Source organism: Spinacia oleracea, chromosome 5, assembly GCF_020520425.1.
Source record: "Spinacia oleracea cultivar Varoflay chromosome 5, BTI_SOV_V1, whole genome shotgun sequence".
NCBI lineage: Eukaryota > Viridiplantae > Streptophyta > Magnoliopsida > Caryophyllales > Amaranthaceae > Spinacia > Spinacia oleracea.
Genome location: NC_079491.1, coordinates 1069681 through 1088615, shown reverse-complemented (window position 1 = coordinate 1088615; position 18935 = coordinate 1069681). Strand labels below are relative to the sequence as shown.

The 18935-nt window shown below is 36.6% G+C and overlaps 2 protein-coding genes across 3 annotated transcripts; one reads left to right on the top strand and one right to left on the bottom strand.

Moving 5' to 3' along the window:
• The first annotated feature begins 2762 nt into the window (after nucleotides 1-2762).
• Nucleotides 2763-4877, top strand: LOC110776034 (uncharacterized protein At4g26485). Of its 2 annotated transcripts, none has more exons than XM_021980617.2 (2): nucleotides 2763-2946; nucleotides 3792-4877. In XM_021980617.2, exon 2 carries the CDS (start codon nucleotides 3796-3798, stop codon nucleotides 4501-4503), a length of 708 nt encoding a protein of 235 aa, XP_021836309.2. In that variant the 5' UTR covers nucleotides 2763-2946; nucleotides 3792-3795; the 3' UTR covers nucleotides 4504-4877. The 2 variants fall into 2 exon arrangements, with proteins under 2 accessions (XP_021836309.2, XP_056684703.1); XM_056828725.1 differs by having other exon boundaries at nucleotides 3788-4877.
• Nucleotides 4878-7511: 2634 nt separating this feature from the next.
• Nucleotides 7512-18038, bottom strand: LOC110778956 (probable glutamyl endopeptidase, chloroplastic). Its single transcript, XM_021983491.2, has 14 exons — nucleotides 17562-18038; nucleotides 16669-16885; nucleotides 14753-14863; nucleotides 13695-13740; nucleotides 13071-13180; nucleotides 12159-12662; nucleotides 11640-11768; nucleotides 10977-11276; nucleotides 10142-10600; nucleotides 9963-10028; nucleotides 9548-9608; nucleotides 8749-8898; nucleotides 8508-8645; nucleotides 7512-8038 (listed from the first exon to the last, which is right to left on the bottom strand). Exons 1-14 carry the CDS (start codon nucleotides 17884-17886, stop codon nucleotides 7736-7738), a joined length of 2919 nt encoding a protein of 972 aa, XP_021839183.2. The 5' UTR covers nucleotides 17887-18038; the 3' UTR covers nucleotides 7512-7735.
• Nucleotides 18039-18935: the final 897 nt, after the last annotated feature.

Sequence of the window (18935 nt, the reverse complement as noted above, 5' to 3'; positions counted from 1 at the left end):
ATCTTGCTTCAAAAAGAAGAGATTGTCCATTTTGTTTAGTTAACAAAGTTCGTAGGAAAGATCACCAAACGGCAAACTTACTGATCGGAGATTCGGAGGTCATCAATTTAAATCGGGTAAGATTATGATTGTCTCGAAAAAACCACTTGAATTAGCTATATATATATATCTAGAGGTAGATAAAAGAGTTTAGAGTTTAGAAGATCGGATATTAATTAGAGGTGAGCATGGGTCGGGTACCTGAACCAATAGCATCATCGATTAGAGTAACAGATAACCAAATAATGTAAAAATTGTTATCCATAAACCGAATCGTTAAGTTTGGGTACCCAAACTTTCGGATCGGGTACCGGGTACCCGTTACGTTATGATATCCAATTGGAAAAAATATACGTAATTACTAGATTATTGTAATATAATTCAACACTAAATACCAACATTATCACATGATTTTGGCTACATTACTAATGAAATTACAATTTACTAAAATTATACATTTATTATTAACGTTTAGGATTCTGAACTCTTGGGAAAAAAATATTTAAAACTTAAAAATGGGATTATCGGATCATTATTGGGTACTCGTTATTTATAGAACGATATCCGTAACCATATCCAATACCCGAATTTCGATTCGGGCTCCCGAACCGATAACCATATCGGTTCGGGTATCCACTTTTTCGGATCGAATAGCGGTTCGGATTTCGGATTTTTAATTTTCCGGATAGTTTTGCTCCGCCCTAATATTAATGATATATCTCCATAACTAAGAAGTAAAAATCATCTACCAAAACAAAAAAAAAAAACAATAGATATTGACTATATTTAATTATACTCCCTCCGTCCCGGAATACTTGACCTGTTTTCCTTATCGGGCCGTCCCTTAATACTTGACCTGTTTCTAAAAATGGAAATATTCTAACAATATTATATTATTTCTCACTCCACCCATATTAACCCACCTACCCCCTACTCCATACAAAAAATAATTAAAAATTCAACCCCTACTCTCCCCCAACCCCACCCCTTTACACATTTACCACTAACTACAATAAAATAATACCCCACTATCAACTACTACCTATTAAATTAAATAAGTCAATTCAAGTCCCTTAAACTCTGTGCCGGTCAAACCGGGTCGAGTATTCTGGGACGGATGGAGTAGTACTTTTCGTATTTATTTTGTAACAACTACTCATTTGACATTTAATTGAAGAAAAGGGACATTTCCTCCATGGAACATAAACTACACATTTTCGGAAACCATATTTTCTTTATTTTCCTTTATCTTTTTCTAATTATCAAATTGGCCGAAAATGACAGGTCCAATTTTCTTAATTTGGAAAAATAAAGTAACAATTTGATACTAGTATTCATCATGGAGACCAAAAGAACTGATCTCGTGTAACTCGTGCTCCACATAATGACGAGATAATCAGTCTGTAATCCTACTAATCTTGCTATTTTTTAAAAAACAAATTTTTTAAAAAAATCTTAATTACCAGAGTTACGGCAAAATCTCACGTGCTAAATTCTTTTATTAAACGATTGTTCAGTCCAACAATTACGGAGTGGTACTCGTATGGTAGAGAACACAATCGGGCTAACAGCCGTTCAATCCAGATTAGGGACGTCAATGGACGGGACGGATGTGGATATAGGTCTAATCATCCTTATCCCTACCTAAAAAGATTATTCTCGCCCCATCACCTATGGCGGGTACAAAATTAATCACATCCCCGCCCTAATGAGTACAAACTAAAACCCATCCTCGCCCCATCATCCGTCTGGGTATCTATCCCCGTCTCACCTCCGCCTTATACCCGGGCTAATATCCGCTTAATTTTGCTTATTCAGCAAACATTTGCATATATACGGAGTAATGAAAAATTAACATTAGAAAAAATACCTTATGAATAAAGTAACATATAAAATCGGAAAGGGTACCCGCCACAACAACAACAATATCCATAAAACAAAAAACCTTACTAGTTTCACCTAAATTTATATTATCACCTACAAACAAATAAATCCACACCCACCGCATCACCCATGGCGAGTATGAAGCGGGCGAGTGGGGAAAGGGCGGAGTGGAGCGGATGGTTTGGGTTCAACACAAAATCCACAACCGCCACCACCCACATGGCGGGTAAGATTTTTAAATCCATCTCCGTCTCTCCGCTATATTACCCACCAAACCTACCCCCATCCCCGCCTACTTGGGGTGGATGCGGGGCGGGTCTCCCATAAAATTCGCGCTCACTGACATTCCTAATCCATATATATCTAATCAGGCTTGCTTGGTGGAGATGGTAGGGAACTCTTCGTGTAATGTTGTGAGTTGTGACTTGGAGGTGCTGAGTTCGAACCTGCCCATCTGCTTGTGGGTGACGATTACTGTTCTCACTCAGGTGCGAAAGCTACATTGAGGGCAAAGGGGCCCTGTCACAACCAAATATGGCATGAGCACGAAGTCATGAGTCGTGGGCACGATTAGGGCCGCAATTTTTTGGATAAAGGTATGACAAGGTACTTCTCGACACATGCTGACAACACCAAACACGTTAAATTGAGCGAAGACTTAGGCACGAACCAACCCAACGAGAGAGCACGTGGACTTGGCTCGTGTCTAAGCCGCCTTTTTGATTTTTTGATACAAGTGGGGTTGACGTGGGTGGGGTCCACTCAAGTACAAGGTTCATGGAGTCGACATAAAACTCGGACTAGCCCGACCCACAACAATCTTTACGTGCTCCTAGAACAAAGGTACATAGATTCGGGTGAAAGATGATGTTTACGATACGATACATGCATGTAATTTAACTTTAACTGTTGACTGACTGAAGTCGGGGAATTTGTTGAGTCATCAAACACAAAATATTCGAATCCTGATACAGTGAAGTGACACTGATACTACTGGTCTTTTTCTCTTCCTTTTCAAATTTGGTAAGAACCCTAATTTTTAATCTAACTTCTATTCAAATTAACTGTTAATTATCGTATTAATCATATGGATTCATGTATGTTATTCTCATCCTTAATTGTTGATGTACTAATATCTGATTTCCTCCCATTTTTTTGAATAATCACTTTTGGATTTTGAATTGCCACTCAAAATCATCGTTCTCTCTTGTTGTTGTCCGCCATTTTGTTGAATTCTGATTCTTTGTTGCTTAATTGATTCGCAATTTTATTGCCAGAATACTTTGAATGCAAATATTTGACTGTTCAATTTCTCCTGGGGTTTGAATTTTGTAGAGAATTGATGCTATTTTAGGGATTTGAGGATTACCCTAATGAATTCTTCTCCTAATATCTTATATCTGGGCATGATTTGATTACTGAAACTTTTGTTATAATTGATTTTCATGTAGATTACCGTGTCCTGCTAAATAAGCAATTTTGGAATAAGCAATTTTGGAATTGAAGTGTTTCAATAGTCATAAATTTGCTGCTTCTCTATTAATTGGTTGATCATTCTAAGCAATTTTGGAATTGGAGTGTTTCAATAGTCATAAATTTGCTGCTACTCTATAACTTTGTGGTGACCTAAACATATATTAATTGGTTGATCATTCTTCTGCAAATATCTGGGTATGATTTGATCACTGAAACTTTTGTTATATTAATGTTCATGTAAATAAGCAATTTCAGAATTGAAGTGTTTCAATAAAGATGAAGAGAAATCATATATTTGCTGCTTCTCTATAACTTTGTGGTGGCTTGTTTTTAATCATTTTCGCCTGAAATATATATATTAATTGGTTGATCATTCTAAATTGGAAAGAAAGGACAATGCCAATTCCCAAGATTACAGAGGAGGAAGAAGAAGAAGTAGAGACGGAATCTGATGGAGAAGAGACCGATAGTGAGAGTGAATGGGAACAAGGAGAGAAATCGATAACACATTACACATCATCACATAAGATACTATTAGTAGGAGAAGGAGATTTCTCATTTGCTCTATGTTTAGCAAGAACATTTGAGACGGCATACAACATGGTCGCCACATCTCTCGATTCTCTCGAAATCTTAGGAAAGAAATACAACAACGGAATACAGAACGTGAGGGAATTAGAAGAAAGGGGGTGTATTGTGTTACACGGGGTTGATGCGACTCAAATGAGCCAACATTACTTCTTGTCTACTCAGAGGTTTGATCGTATTATCTATAACTTCCCTCATGTCGGGTTTATGTTTCCTGAAGATAGTGTTTGTCAAATCAAGCTGAATAAGGGGCTGGTAAAAGGGTTTTTAATGAACGCGAAGAAGTTGCTGGTAATGAAGGAAGGGGAGGTACATGTTAGTCATAAGGAAGGGGTGCCTTATAGTCAGTGGGATTTGGCTAAGAAGGGTAGGAAAATCGGGCTTGTGTTGCATCGAAAGGTGCCCTTTCGTAGGACTGATTACCCTGGTTATTCAAACAAGCGCGCTGATGGGTACCATGCTGATAACTCATTTCCGTTGTTTCTTGCTTCCACCTTTATATTCCGCCCCAAGTAGGCGGGGATGGGGGAGGTTTGGCGGGTGATGGGCCCGCAATGGGTGATGTGGCAGGTGTGGATTTTGTGTTGGACCCGCTCCATCCCGGCCCGGCCCATCCCCGCATGCCCGTCCCATCCTTGCCCGCCCCGCTTCACGTGTAATTAGGTGAGTTTTCGAGGCTTCTTCCTGCATTATGATAACTTGTGAATGGTTGGGGCTGCTGAAAATGTTGTGCACTATGTTTGTACTCATATGAGTAATATCCTTGTGTTTGAGATTAGTATTGTATGGTTTCGGATTAACATTTATGTGAGATAATTATTGGTATGTGACTCTTATTATTCATTGATCATTGACTGATGGATAATTTGCAGTGGGTTGTTCATGATGAAGATATAGTTGTTCTTGAGTTTACTAACTGTGCTTCCAACAAATTTAGGATTGTTCGACTTATTTTGACTTATTTCAGATAAAATAAGTTCAGTTAAGTTCAGATAATATATGTTCAGCAAAAATAAGTTTTTTTCATACATTTTCATACACAAATAAGTTTTTTTTTCAAACAAAATAGGTTTTTTCAGATAAAATAAGTTCAGATAAAATAAGTTCAGATAAATTTCAGATAATATAAGTTCAGTCAAAATAAGTCCGATAAGGTTATTTCACTAAGGCAGTTATTTTCAAAATGAAGTACGAAGTTGTTATATAATGTATAGTAGTACAAAGTTGTTATAAACTAAGGTACTCCCTCCGTCCCGGAATACTTGACCTGTTTTCCTTATCGGGCCGTCCCTTAATACTTGACTTGTTTCTAAAAATGGAAATATTCTAACAATATTATATTATTTCTCACTCCACCCCTATTAACCCACCTACCATCTACTCCATACAAAAAATAATTAAAAATTCAACCCCTACTCTCCCCCAACCCCACCTCTTAACCCACCTCCCACTAACTACATTAAAATAATACCCCACTATCAACTACTACCTATTAAATTAAACGGTTTTTTCATGAAGTACCCCTGAGGTTTCACGAAACGCACCAAATACCCCCGCGCGTTTCAAAATACATAATATATCCCTATTTAAACTTATTTGCACCAAATGCCCCTAGACTTAACGGAAGTCTAACTCCGTTAACATTAACTCTTAATTAATCTAACTAATCCTACGTTAACCCTAATTAACTACTGATTAGCCTAATTAATCCTAATTAACATCTAATGAACCCTAATTAACTCTAAATCTCCTCTCTCTTCTCACTCTCCTCTCTCCTCTCTCCTCTCAATCTCACGTCTGCTTTTTTCTGGGCATCAAAGTGAACCCATCGACATTTTTCCTTCTTCAAACTATCTTCATCACACATCAATTGCTAACTCAAACCCCCAAATATTCGGACCCAGATTTTCAAGTGAATTGAAATCGTGAAAAATCTGAAAATGAAGAACAAAATGAACCTGAAAATGAAGAACAAAATAAACCAGGAAAATTGGAAAAGATAATCTGAAATTTGAGAGTTTAATTTGATTCCTAAATTTTCAACTACAAATTCGATTCAATCTCCCTCTACTCTAATACCAATCGCTGCTATTCTACTCATCTATTTGCTGCTACTGCTGCTATCTCTTCCCGCAGAAGAACTCAGCCCCAAGAACAAAAATAAGAAAACAAAATCGGAAATTAAAATATGAAAACGAAATTCATTGTAATCTACAAATTGTTTCTGATTATCTAATCTAATTCTAACTACCTTGCGCTATTTTCTATCCTAATCGCAACTGCTGCTATTCTACCTCGCCCAATTCAAATCAAAACGTCGTTCTCGAATCGTTCTTCAGCAGATCTGTTCTTATTTTTGGTTTGAGGGAGCAACTGCAATTAGAGGAGAAAGAGAATAGCGCAGCAGGATTTGTTTTATGTTTTTCAGATTTTGATTTTTGTTGTTTTCCTATTTTAGATTTTGGAGTTGAGTTCGTGAGCATAGAATAGCAACAGCAGCAGCCACAGCCACGAAAAACAACAGAATATAGGTAGATTAGAGAGAGATTAGAGCCACTACAATTCGAATTTGTAGTTTAGATTTTTGATTTTAGGAATTAAACTCTGAAAATTTCATATTCTCTTTTTCAAATTTATGGGTTTTGTTCTTCAATTTTCAGATTTATTGTTCTTCAATTTTGGGCTTCAAATTCAATTATATTTGTTAGCTAGAGTTAAGTAGAGGCAATTAGAGGTTAATACTAACGGAGTTAACGACCGTTAGTCATTAAAGATATTTAAGGGCATTTGGTGCATTTTTTTAAAAAATAGGGGTATATTATGTATTTTGAAACGCGCGGGTGTATTTGGTGCGTTTTGTGAAACCTCGGGGGCATTTCATGAAAAAACCGTAAATTAAATAAGTCAATTCAAGTCCCTTAAACTCTGTGCCGGTCAAACCGGGTCGAGTATTCCGGGACGGAGGGAGTAGTTATTTTCAAAATCTGCTCGAGTTTGTCAATTACTATTTAGGTTGTTATGAATTGTGCTTAAGTTTGTCAGTTACTACGTAGGTTGTTAAAAGTTATGTTTGAGTTTGTCGATTACTCCGTACTACATAGGTTAAAAGTTTTCTAGGTATATCCCCATCTACAACTCATGTGTGGCATTTTCAGGATGAAGGTTGAGATCTCACTTTCACCAAAGGGTCAAAGTATTCTCTGTGTATAGTCTTTGAAAGAGTTAGGAAACTAGTGTATGATGGTCCAAGAAATCTGTTTTTTTTTTTGTATTGGAATGTAACTTAGCATGAATAGCATCTGCTGTAATGTACTCGCTCCGTCCTTAAATTCCCGTTTTCTTTTAAGGTGTTCCCAACATGATCTTCGCATTTCTTTTCTTTCCTTTTTAATATTCTCTTTGTCATCCATGTGCTTATAAGTTACGGAGCATAACCTTGTAAAATAACTTGTAATCTCATTGGTGGTTTAAATTCTATTGGCTCACAACCCTTACAATTGTTGTGTTTTCTTGTGAAAAGGGGATAAGAAAACAACAATTCTCATAAAAATACAACAATGATTGTAAATCTTTGTAATGTTCTCGTCTCCTTAATAACCTCGTAAAATAGCAAACGGGTCAAACATTCAGAGACGGAGGGAATTATGGTAGTAGGTGGCTGAGCATTTCTATTTGTTTCTTGATTCTTTGTTAAATAATACAAGTACTTTTTAATTAGCAAGACAATTTAAAAAGAACTCATTGAAGTCTATAACAATGACCTTGGAAGAGAGTAGCCTCCATTCTCTGGTTCCTCCGCCGCCTCAGCAACTCCACCACCACCACCACCACCAGTGGCGGCAATCACTTTGCTATCAGCAGTTTCTGTGCTATCTTCTTTAGCATTTAATTCAGATGTGTTTGAAACACAATACTTTTGCAGCCACCTGTCTGTTTCCCAAAGAAGATGCATGATGCTTTCTCTTGATGAATAGCCATGGCTCTCATATGGAAGAACTACTAACCGGCAAAGAGCCCCATGACCCTTCAAAGCATTATAGAACCGATCCGACTGCAATGTTTGCAAGAGCATGTAATAAGTAAACAAGTCAATACATCATCACGCACTAACTCCCTGTTTAGTTCACCTTATTTCAGGACCTTATTACTTATTTCAGATCGGGTCAGAAAAAATAAGTTCAGATGATCAGATAAAAAAAAAAAGATTATATTATATCAGAAAAATAAGTTCAAATCAGAAAAAATAAGTTCAGATTAGATCAGATCAGAAAATATAGGTTCATATTAAATGATTATTATTGTGGTTCCAAACTTTTATATAAGAGAGTTAAGCAATGAAACCAATTAGTTAAACATTGTAACTAATTGTTAAGCACTGGAACCAATTAGGTAAACAATGGAACTAATTAGGTAACCACTGAAACTAATTAGTTAAGCACTAAAACGGAAAATATTCTTGGAAGTTTCAGCACAGTTCATTAAAACTTCTTTCCAGACACAAGCTAATGCAGAGCATTTACCTGCATTGTCAATGTTCCTGAATTGTTGTCTTCTTCTCCATGAACAAGCAAAATAGGCCTCTTGATCTTATTGGCAGACATAAAAGGGCTCATTTCTATGTACGTATTTGTCGCCTCCCAAAGTGTTCTATCCTCGTTCTATAAGATTAACAAAAAAAATACCAAAATAAGAAACAGAATTATATTGCACAGAATATAATTAAAGGTAGACGGTCAGTCCACAGGAAATAAAATTGTGTACCTGAAATCCAAATGGTGTAAGAGTTCGGTTATAAGCTCCAGATCGAGAAATTCCGCAACAGAAAAGATGAGAAGCATGTGCCAGGAGGTTTGCCGTCATGAATGCTCCATAAGAGTGACCTCCAACAGCTATCTTGTTTGGATGAGCCACCTTTTACAATCACAAGACTACTCAGCAAAAGGTTGTAACCACAGACTGTCTTTTACCAAACTGGCAGATGGCGGGACTGGCCTAAAGATGGCTGTGGGCCTGGACCGGCCCGAGACCCGACCCAACACGAAAAAAGCACGGCCCAACACCAGCACCAAGCATTATTTTGAAAAAAACAAGATAAAGGCACAACACGACTCGACCCGGCAAGACAAAACACGCTAAATTTAGTAACATTAGGCTTAGACACGACAGCGCGTGGACATGGGACCTGGTTTGAACTTCTCGGCCCGGTCCGGCACAATACATAGTTGGCTTGGCGTGGGCCGGGACTGTTTAGGCCCATGACCAATGAGCTCGGCTCAAAGCCTTACCCGACCCACAACCATCTTTAGACTGGCCTGGCCTAGCACAAATTAGGCCCAGACTGACACGAGACACCCCTCAGTAGCCAACTAGCCCGTGCGTGGGATGCATTTTGCAAAGACAGGCATGAGCGGCAACCACGCCATGCCATGGGCCTTGGAGTGCCGACCTGGCCCTAGTTACCAGGGTCGCTTCCAGCTATTCCGGCAATCATATTGCTCTCAATTCACAGAAACAGACTAATTGGAGGAGAAATCATATAAAAGAAAACCAGCTCGCTCACCCCTCGTCGAATGACCTCTTGTACTGCAGCCTCAGCACTAGCAACAAGTTGCTCTACATACCTGGTGAAATTATCTTCAGTCAGGAAGAGTGAATTGAAAAAAAAAAAGGTGAATTACTTGTGCTAATCGGACTCTTAATTTCACCTCAAGTATGTTGGATTATCGACAATCTGACATGATTATGGACATTTAACACTTTGTTTGGACTAATTCAAATTATTTTTTCATAAACTAGCAAAGTCCGAATAACAAAGCTTACAACTACAATGTTTATCATTCATCCCCTCGCAATGTCTTTTATCATCACGATTCCAAACAATCACCAAAAACACAATTGTGAATTCATTTGAGCTTGATACAGTTACAAAAGTACAGCAAAGAACATTAAGTCTTAAGGAATGCATGCATGTTTACCTATCATTTGCTTCTTTGTCACCCTCACCAATAATAGGAATTGTAGGCCCCGATAAAATAGCAAACCTGTTGATGAATATAAGACACCACTTGATATAAATGATCAAAGATATTGCAAGTAAATTTACAAACCAAACTCATGAAAGCTTAAAATTTCAGCTGAAGAGGATGATACACACCTTCGGGCTAACCAGAGAAGGGGCGAGGTAGAGCCTATGCTAGCGAATTCATTGGGAGAACCACGTACTTGCCCAGCGGCCTCTTTGGTCTTGAATTCTCCGGGATAAGACCATACAAGACACGGTAGTGGTCCATCTTTCACGGAGTCATACCCAGGTGGCAAGTATAAAGTTGCAGTAAGTTGCACCCCGTCACTACGTTGGTACCTGATCATTTCTTTCTGTAATGAAGCTAGCTGAGGGTACGGATGAGGGAAGTTGGTAATTTGGAATGGCTTCTTATCTTTCAAACTTTGAATGTAATACTGGGTGTTCTCGGTTTTCGATTCCTTTGAAGTGAGTACTTTCAATTGGTTGACAAACATATCCCCTTCAATATTATCAGACATTAAGGCAACGACTGACTCGTAGTATTTCTCTTTGTCACTCTGCCATATTCTTTCTTTCTTGCCCGAATTACTGCAAGAATTTTATGTCAAACAGAGGATAAATCACCTTACATTATGGCTCCGTTTGGTTTGACGTAAAACGTTTTCAGGTGAAAAATGATTTTCCATGGAAAACCTTTTTTCAAATGAAAAATACAATTCCAAACCAGGTTTCCTTTGTTTGGTTTAGGGTCTTAGGGTTTTAGGGTTTCCCTTCCTTTCAAATGGAAAATGTTTTCCACCTAAGGGAGTTATGGAAAATTGTTTTCCATCCCTTGTCAAACCAAACAACGTAAACTGATTGAAATGGGAAAATCGTTTTCCATGAAAACGTTTTACACCCTATCAAACGGAGCCTAGACACATAACCAAACAGACATTGACTGCAGAAATGCAAAAGCACTTACATGTCCATCAAGTCGAGGAAAGGTATGTTTCCTTCAGGGGTAGCACCATTACCGTTCATCAAAAAGTAAGTTGCATCATCTTCTTCTTTATGAATCTTTGCAATGACATATGTTCCGTATGAAGTCCTTCGTGACATGGGCGAACCAGGATCAGAATATACATCTTCAAAAGACCTATCAAATAATATGCGTGGAGTAACGTCTTTACTCTCAGGAGATATGACCCAGGTTCTTAATTGCCGCGTTTTATACCAAGATTCATACACTAGAGCTAGAGAATCATCACACCAAGATATCCCCCTGCCAAGGTAAATGTCAGTATAATTCATCAAGATTTCAGTTTTTGAGCACAAAAAAAAAAGAGGAAATAAAGGATGATATTGCCATCAAATACTACGGCATGTCCCCAAAATTGTTTGACCCCGCAACTAGCATTTAAAATCATCAAATAAGAAACAAGAGACAACTAACGTGTGTGCCTCGGGCAATAATATCACAAAATAAATACCCAAAAAATAAAAAAAATTCAAACAAGACGTTACCAATAAAATGCACATATTTGATGAAGCCAAAATAATAATAAAAAACAACAACAATGACAAGAGAAAGAAAAATAGTAACAATGATAATAACAAGATTAAAAATATCAGATTACAGCTATACCCATATCGAAGATCAAGTTTGTGTAGTACAGTGGGTTCTTCGCCTTCACTTGCTTCAGCAGGTTGTGTATAGATGATATCACGAGGAGAAGCTTCCACCTTTGCATCACCTCCATCTTGAGTTTCCACCCTACAGTAAATGACATTAGAACATTAAATATTATAGTTAAAAAAGTAATCTTCGTTAACATTCAATTTTGTAGTAATAAACAATGAAAGAGAGGAAATAAGGCGTGTGTGACTCATAAAATCAAGAGTCACAATACCTCGTAGTTTAGAAAATCATTGACACAAAAAACATTTTTAACTCTTTAACTCCAGAGGCAGGCACCATAAAGTTCACTTTATCCGTTTTGCATGAAAAGCATCCGACTTTTAATTATCAACAATCGGAAATTTTATTGATTAAATCATCCTACAAAACCAGATAACCAGACACATATAGCTAATCATAATGCCTCATAACTAATTTTCTTTTTCTAAAGAGAGAGTGGAAGGTTGCTTAGAAATAGAAGATTACCAGTAAAGAGTTGAGGGTTTGTCAGCTCTCCAATTGATAGAACGCATCCCATTCCGCACACTATTATGGGCAATTGGAATATTCTCTGCCAAGGGTAAATCACAGAGTTGTCTCACAAACTTCCCATCAGCCGTCCATAACTCAACCTTTTTAGGAAATCTTCCACAAGGTACTACATAAGAGTATGGTCTGTGGGTTGAACTTATCATTATGTATTTATCATCCGTTGACGGGTCCAGCGACGTGTAAACAGCTGGTGGACCAAAAGGCGTCATTGTTCCATCCAAAGATGCCAATACAAGTTGTGATGTTGCATAATAATCAAACAAATCTTCATCATATTCATCTTTCAGTAGATCTTGGAAGGTTCTGAGTTGTATAGTGTTCTTTTGCTCATTTGATTGAATCTTAGGGCCAGGTGGAAGCAGTGGCTTCTTAGGTGGATCACCACGAGATGATGGAATGGTGCAAACCAGTAGAGTAGAGTCATCCACCCAAACAAAACTGATGAAGAATACAGGTATTTTAACCGTCAGCTAGGTGAAACTTCAGCATTTTTTAAATCGACTTAACAAAGTCTTTAACAGCCCGTTTGGTAGCCGACAATAAATGGTGTCAATGGGAATGAATTTATATGTAAATTTGTAAATCAATATCCATTCCCATGGTAATGCTAGTACACTCAAAATTATCTATTTTTCTTTACAAATTTCCATTACTATCCATTACCATCTGGGGAGTGGTATTAGGAGAGAATGCAAATTGTGAAGAGAAACACAAGTTTGAGACAAAGTTTCATTACCATGGACATCATGATGTTATTTTCTTGCCAAATAACAATAAGATTTATTCCCATTCTCACTATTTATTACCGGCTACCAAACGGGCCGTAATTGATAATTGACACCTTACTTGTCAAACACAGCATTAACATATATTTCTGCTGAGTGAAAAAGGGGTTTAGCTTGTCCAGTTTCCACATCAGCAACCCATACCTGAAGCTTGCCGTTGCCACCATTATCCTGCTCCAGCAAATACCCGTGTCAATAAAAAAATGGAGGCGGAGTTGCCAATTATCGAATTAGGGGGAAAGTAAAGTCTAGTAATTGGTGTCAGACAACAGGTTTCAACTTTCAAGACAAACTGTGCATCAGATGATCAATATCAGAGAGGAGAATAGTCTCACCAAGAACTATAATGCTATTAAGAATACAATTATACAACTTTTAGAAAAAAGTAAGTTCGGGATTAAACAAAAATTGTCAAGAAACCGAAGAGAATGATCAGTTAAGCCAAATTGCTATTTAATTGTACTTCATATTTAAGTGTACAAATTAGTAAGATAATAGAGCTCTAAACAGAATGTTTATCTACCAATATGAATGGAAAGAAGTTTCTAACTACTTCTAGTATGAGTATATTATAATTCTGAAGAAATACCTAACTTTAAAAGCAGAGGAACATCTGGCAAATAAAACTGCACATTTACATGATTTTATAGAGAGACTAGCAAGAAGGCCAGCAAAATATAGTTACCTCGTCAACTCGGACAGTAAACGCTAAATGTCGCCCATCATTTGACCTGGTAAAGCATCAGAAAGGGAAATCAATCAAACAAAAAGCACGACGTCATTTTTTAGGGATTTAGGGAAGAGAAAGGTGCACAGAATAGATGTCCATGAACAAAGAATTAAACACCAAATCCAACAAAAAAAATTTCTTTTTAGCAAACACCAAATCCAATATAATTAGTTGAAGCTACATTGTGAATTATTGAGAAACTTATCTGCAGAAGATACTGAGACATCTATGGCAACCACATGTCCATGTGTATTTCTCTCAATAATAACAATCTGATTAATTAAGACTTAAAACATCCCTCATTCTAGTTTGTTAAAACAAAACCTTACAGTAATTATAAGAAAGTCATAAGTAAATTTATCTATGTGGGGTGCACAAGAAGATGTCAAATATTTACACAAGTTAAGCACATTAATGAAAACTTATGTCGTAACATGAATAACCATAGATGAACCAATCATACAGCAGCATACCTCAAAAATAACAGATCAACTATCATGCTTGATACAGGAATTAAAATGAGGTAACTTCTGCCAACAGATGGACATGGAAAAGAAGAGTTTGGAATTTTGGGTCTCAAATTCTCAATGGCCACAAAGGAAGTCCGAAAGTTAAATTTGCAGTCATGTTAAAAAAAAGTAAAAGAGCTTTGTTATGAGTTATGACTAATTGCATCTTATTTACGTTTGGAATTTGGAGAATCAATAAGAAACTATTGAAGCTCTTGACAAGTATATAGAAGGTAAACCTAAAATTAAGGCGCTGCTTAGGACATCATAAAAAGTTACAGAATATTCAAAATGCAATAAAGCTTTTCAAAGACCAAAGGATGAGCACTTTCGTCATTACTTCACACAGGGGTCATCCTGTTACCTTCTTAGAGAAAACTACTTACAGCAGGTAAACCAACTTGCTGGCTTTTCAATATAAGCACATGAATCATCATGTTCATACCCAAACTCTATAATTAATGCAGTATTAATAAAATAAAATTAAGAAGCTGCTCAAATTACCAGCTAACAAAATTGATCCTAGCACCATCAGGTAAGCCATGTACCTCGATTCCTGGCCCAAGGGTACCATCACTTGTCAATTGATGGATCCCAATACCTGTGTAAAACGACCTGCACACAAATGATTTAAGCAGGTGATTTGCGCCATTTGAAAAGAAAATTTTAACTCAAACAAAAAGAGAAGTTACAATATGCAGACGTGACATATTATTCATCATAATTCTATCCAGTTTAGCTTGATTTTGTCACTAAAATATCACCCCCTTGTTTGTTTCTACATAGCACTATTCGTGATAGGCACTAGGATATTTCTAGCTTACAGTACCATGCCAATGTCCACTATTTGAGATTCTATTATCTACATAGTCAACTGCCAACATTATAAAGATGGCAAATACATTTTAAACAAGGCGAATACATCTTAAACTATACACTGAAAGTGAACAAATTAAGTCATGTATGATTCTGAACAAACGTAGATATGTGTTGGTGGATATGTTAAAAGTAAAATGATATAATGATGTACATATGTGTGATGCAACATACATCCATATATTAAAAGAACTTAAGCAGGCCTTCAGTGAAAGGAATTAGGATCACAACAGGAAGCTTGGTTGAAATTTCTGCATCGAGCTGCTTTTGACAATTTGGGTGGTATTTGTCTTGTGTTTTTGAATTACTCAACAATATTATTAATCCTTCTCTTGTGAAGAAGTCCAGAACAAGGTGAGTACAATACATTTTTGGCATACTCCTTGCACAACCGAGCAAACCCCATGTCCACTAGGGTTGTGACTGTTGAGTTTATCCTGACATTGTCTAAACGCTAGAAGAGGAAGCAAACGGGGGTATTACAGGGGAAGATTGATAGATGAATGTAATCAGAGATTACTAATTGTATGAGAGGAAATGTGTAAGAAAAGAGGAAAGAATTTTATTAATATTTTAATTAAAAGCAAAGGAACTAATTACAGAGAGTATAAATATAATGCTAACTACCTACAAGTGAGATTATAAAAATACCCTCAAGAGTCAATGTGTTGACTCATTACAATCTCCATAATAGGCAAGTGGACTGCTAAACCATCTGTTTGTTTTATTACTCGTCTAGGAGAGGCAAATGACAAGGTGTCTCTGCTACATCAACTATGGTAAGATATATCTTCTGCCTTCTATACAACTCCCGAAAAAGCAGAAGACTACTACCATACTACAATTATCACCAAGATAACAAGTTGTAAGTCTTCTGCCTGGACCATACATGGGATGAATACGACAAAGAGAGTGCTTGTCCACACTAAATATGGTATACTAGACCTAAAAGTTATGTGTTAACTACTACTAAATTGTTAAGGAAAGTCATGATACTTGTTTAATCTATTCATAAGTTATTATGAAAATACTGGCCTAGTACTCCATTTCCTCTTAAGAAACTATAAAAATGCTTCATAAACATATATAAATTTGCTGAAGTTTGGATCTGTGCAACCAATTAAGAGTTCAATCACTGATAAACAAATTCTGGGAACCCTAGCTGCAACAGTCTTAATACTTGATATCAGAATAGCTTCCCAGATTTATGCACCTAATGTTTCAGTCAAATTCTACTTCTGGTTGACAAGGCTGAATCAAAAGGCTATAGCATTTTGTTTTTAAATCAAAAAAATCTACAAGACCAAGCACTAATCACAGTAGCCAATAGCTAGTCCCAGAGGCTTTTTTTTGTTCGACTTATTTTGACTTATTTTAGTTAAGTTCAGATAAGTTCAGATAAGTTCAGATAAGTTCAGTTAAGTTCAGTTAAGTTCAGTCAAGTTCAGACAAAATAAGTCGAATAGAACAGAGCCTCAGTCTCTGATTACAAAAAGGTTCAAGAAATGGGGCTCGCGTTGAGCATTTTACACACGGGTACTCACATTCGACTCCGTGTGTTGCTTTTTCCATCAATGCGAATACCAGCAAGCTTTTCTTCTGGTTTAGCAAGGTCTATCAAAGGTGGTAAAGATCTTCGCTTGAGAAATAGTATTTTATCCCTGTATGGTGAAATAGATAGTGCCGGCAAGGGAGGAGCATCAACGATGTCTCTTATCTCAGATGGAGGTAGTTGATATCCACCACTTGTACCCAAATCATCTACACATAAACCATTACAAAAGTCATACACTAAATTAATAGTATATACATATATGTAGCATCTAACTAGCAAAAGATGAATACTCCACATATATTACTATAACAAATACCGATTTTTCAACAAGTAAAAATCGAAAATCAAATTCAACCTAACATGTCATAGCACGAATAGCGTCCACGAGCATTTACTAGCACGAATAATAAATTAGTTTCTGCACCAAATCTATATATGCAAGGCCTCTTCTCAGAAAAAAGAAGCATTAAACTTGCCTGACTCCAGATTTATATACTTCAACAATTCAAGACATTTGTTAAACCCTGATCTCAAGTGCATATAAATATAATTTGGAATCAATCTCAATCATATTACCTAAATTCCCAAATTACATGATCAAGCTCAAAACTTCCCCTAAAAACTCCCAATTCAATAAACTCAAATCAGTCTCACCAATTCAGCTTCAACTCAATTCAAGTTCCTGTCTTTTAACACATCAAAAATTGAAAGCTCCACAATTCATTATACCAAAAACCAATAATATCAAAAAATTCCCAATTGATAGCTCAATACAACTCACAAAACAAAAGACAAATCAAAACAAGAGAAAAGAAATGAAACAAAACCCAAATTAAAACAAGACAAACGAAACAAAACCCAGAAAAAATGAGTGAAGATTACCTTCATATTGAGGATTAGAAGCAGACCCATTAGAGCCAGCAGCAGTATCAGCAATATTCTCCCCAGAAACAGCTTCAACAGGAACAAGACTTTGAAGCCTAGTCATTGAACAATTGAAAGGCTTCCCAGAAACAGTCCTCAAATGTCGATAACTTCGAATTCCTGGGAATTTAAAGGTAGATAAAGAGAGAAAAGACGAAGAAGAACAAGAAGAAGAAGGTAAAGAGAGAGAAAGACGATGAAATTGGTGATGAATGGTGAAGGGGGATGAAGAAGAAGAAGAAGAAGAAGAAGAGAAACGATGGTAGACTTTATGAAGTCGCATCTTTCTTTTACTTTCTTTATTCTTTAAAGATTACAAAAATGTTAGCAGTGGATGAGTAGACTAGTGGTGTGCAAGATTCTATCTTTTTTGTGTAAAGTGGGTTTTTCGGGTTTGAATGTTGTAATCATGGGTCATATTTTCATCACCCTCATCACTTAACCCCATTAAATTCATGTTATTTTCCTTATATTATCTCTTATATGAATTTATTTTTTCTGATTTAATCCGATTTGAATTTACTTTATTTGATCTAATCTGTTCTAAACTTATTTTTTCTGATTTGATTTAATTTTTCATAATTAAATTTAAATAACAAAAACTAAAATTATTAATATTAAATAATTTACATGTAAAATAAATTTTTATTTCAAATATATAATGTTGTTATAATTACAAATTATTTATTTAACTTTAGTCACTATTTACCGCCACATGTTACTCAAAACCGCCCCACTATTTTCCCTTATTTTCCATTAGTACCTTGTACCCTTACTCAATCTTACTTTTCAATTCTCGGCCACCACCGTCGGCCATCACCTCCGGCCACCACCATCACGTCGTCGACGACAAAATAGCCTTGAGTCTTCATAAGAGGTCTTTTTTTTGTCCGGATTTTTTTAAAGAAACTTATGCATTTCTAATTTGTACCATGGTACAGGCTTATGAATTTTAAGCGTGTACCATGGTACAGAATTGAGTTTTTAGCTTCGACCATGGTATTGACTTATGCAGTTTAAGTTTGTATCATGGAAGGAGCTAAAAATTCATAAGCCTGTACCATGGTACAAGCTACAAATTCATAAGCTAAAAAAAACCTCTTGTGAAGGCTCAGCTATTTTGTCGCCAACGACGTAATGGTAGCGGTGGTGGTCGGAGGTAGTGGTCGGCGGTGGTGGTTAGATTTGGGGTGGGAAGGTAAATGAGGATGATAAATGTTGAATGAAGGGGGTAAATAAAGGAGGGTATATGCGTAAATGAATGGAGCGATTTTGAGTAATATGGGGAGACTTTTAGCGCTCCACTTATTTAACTATTCCATATATTAGATA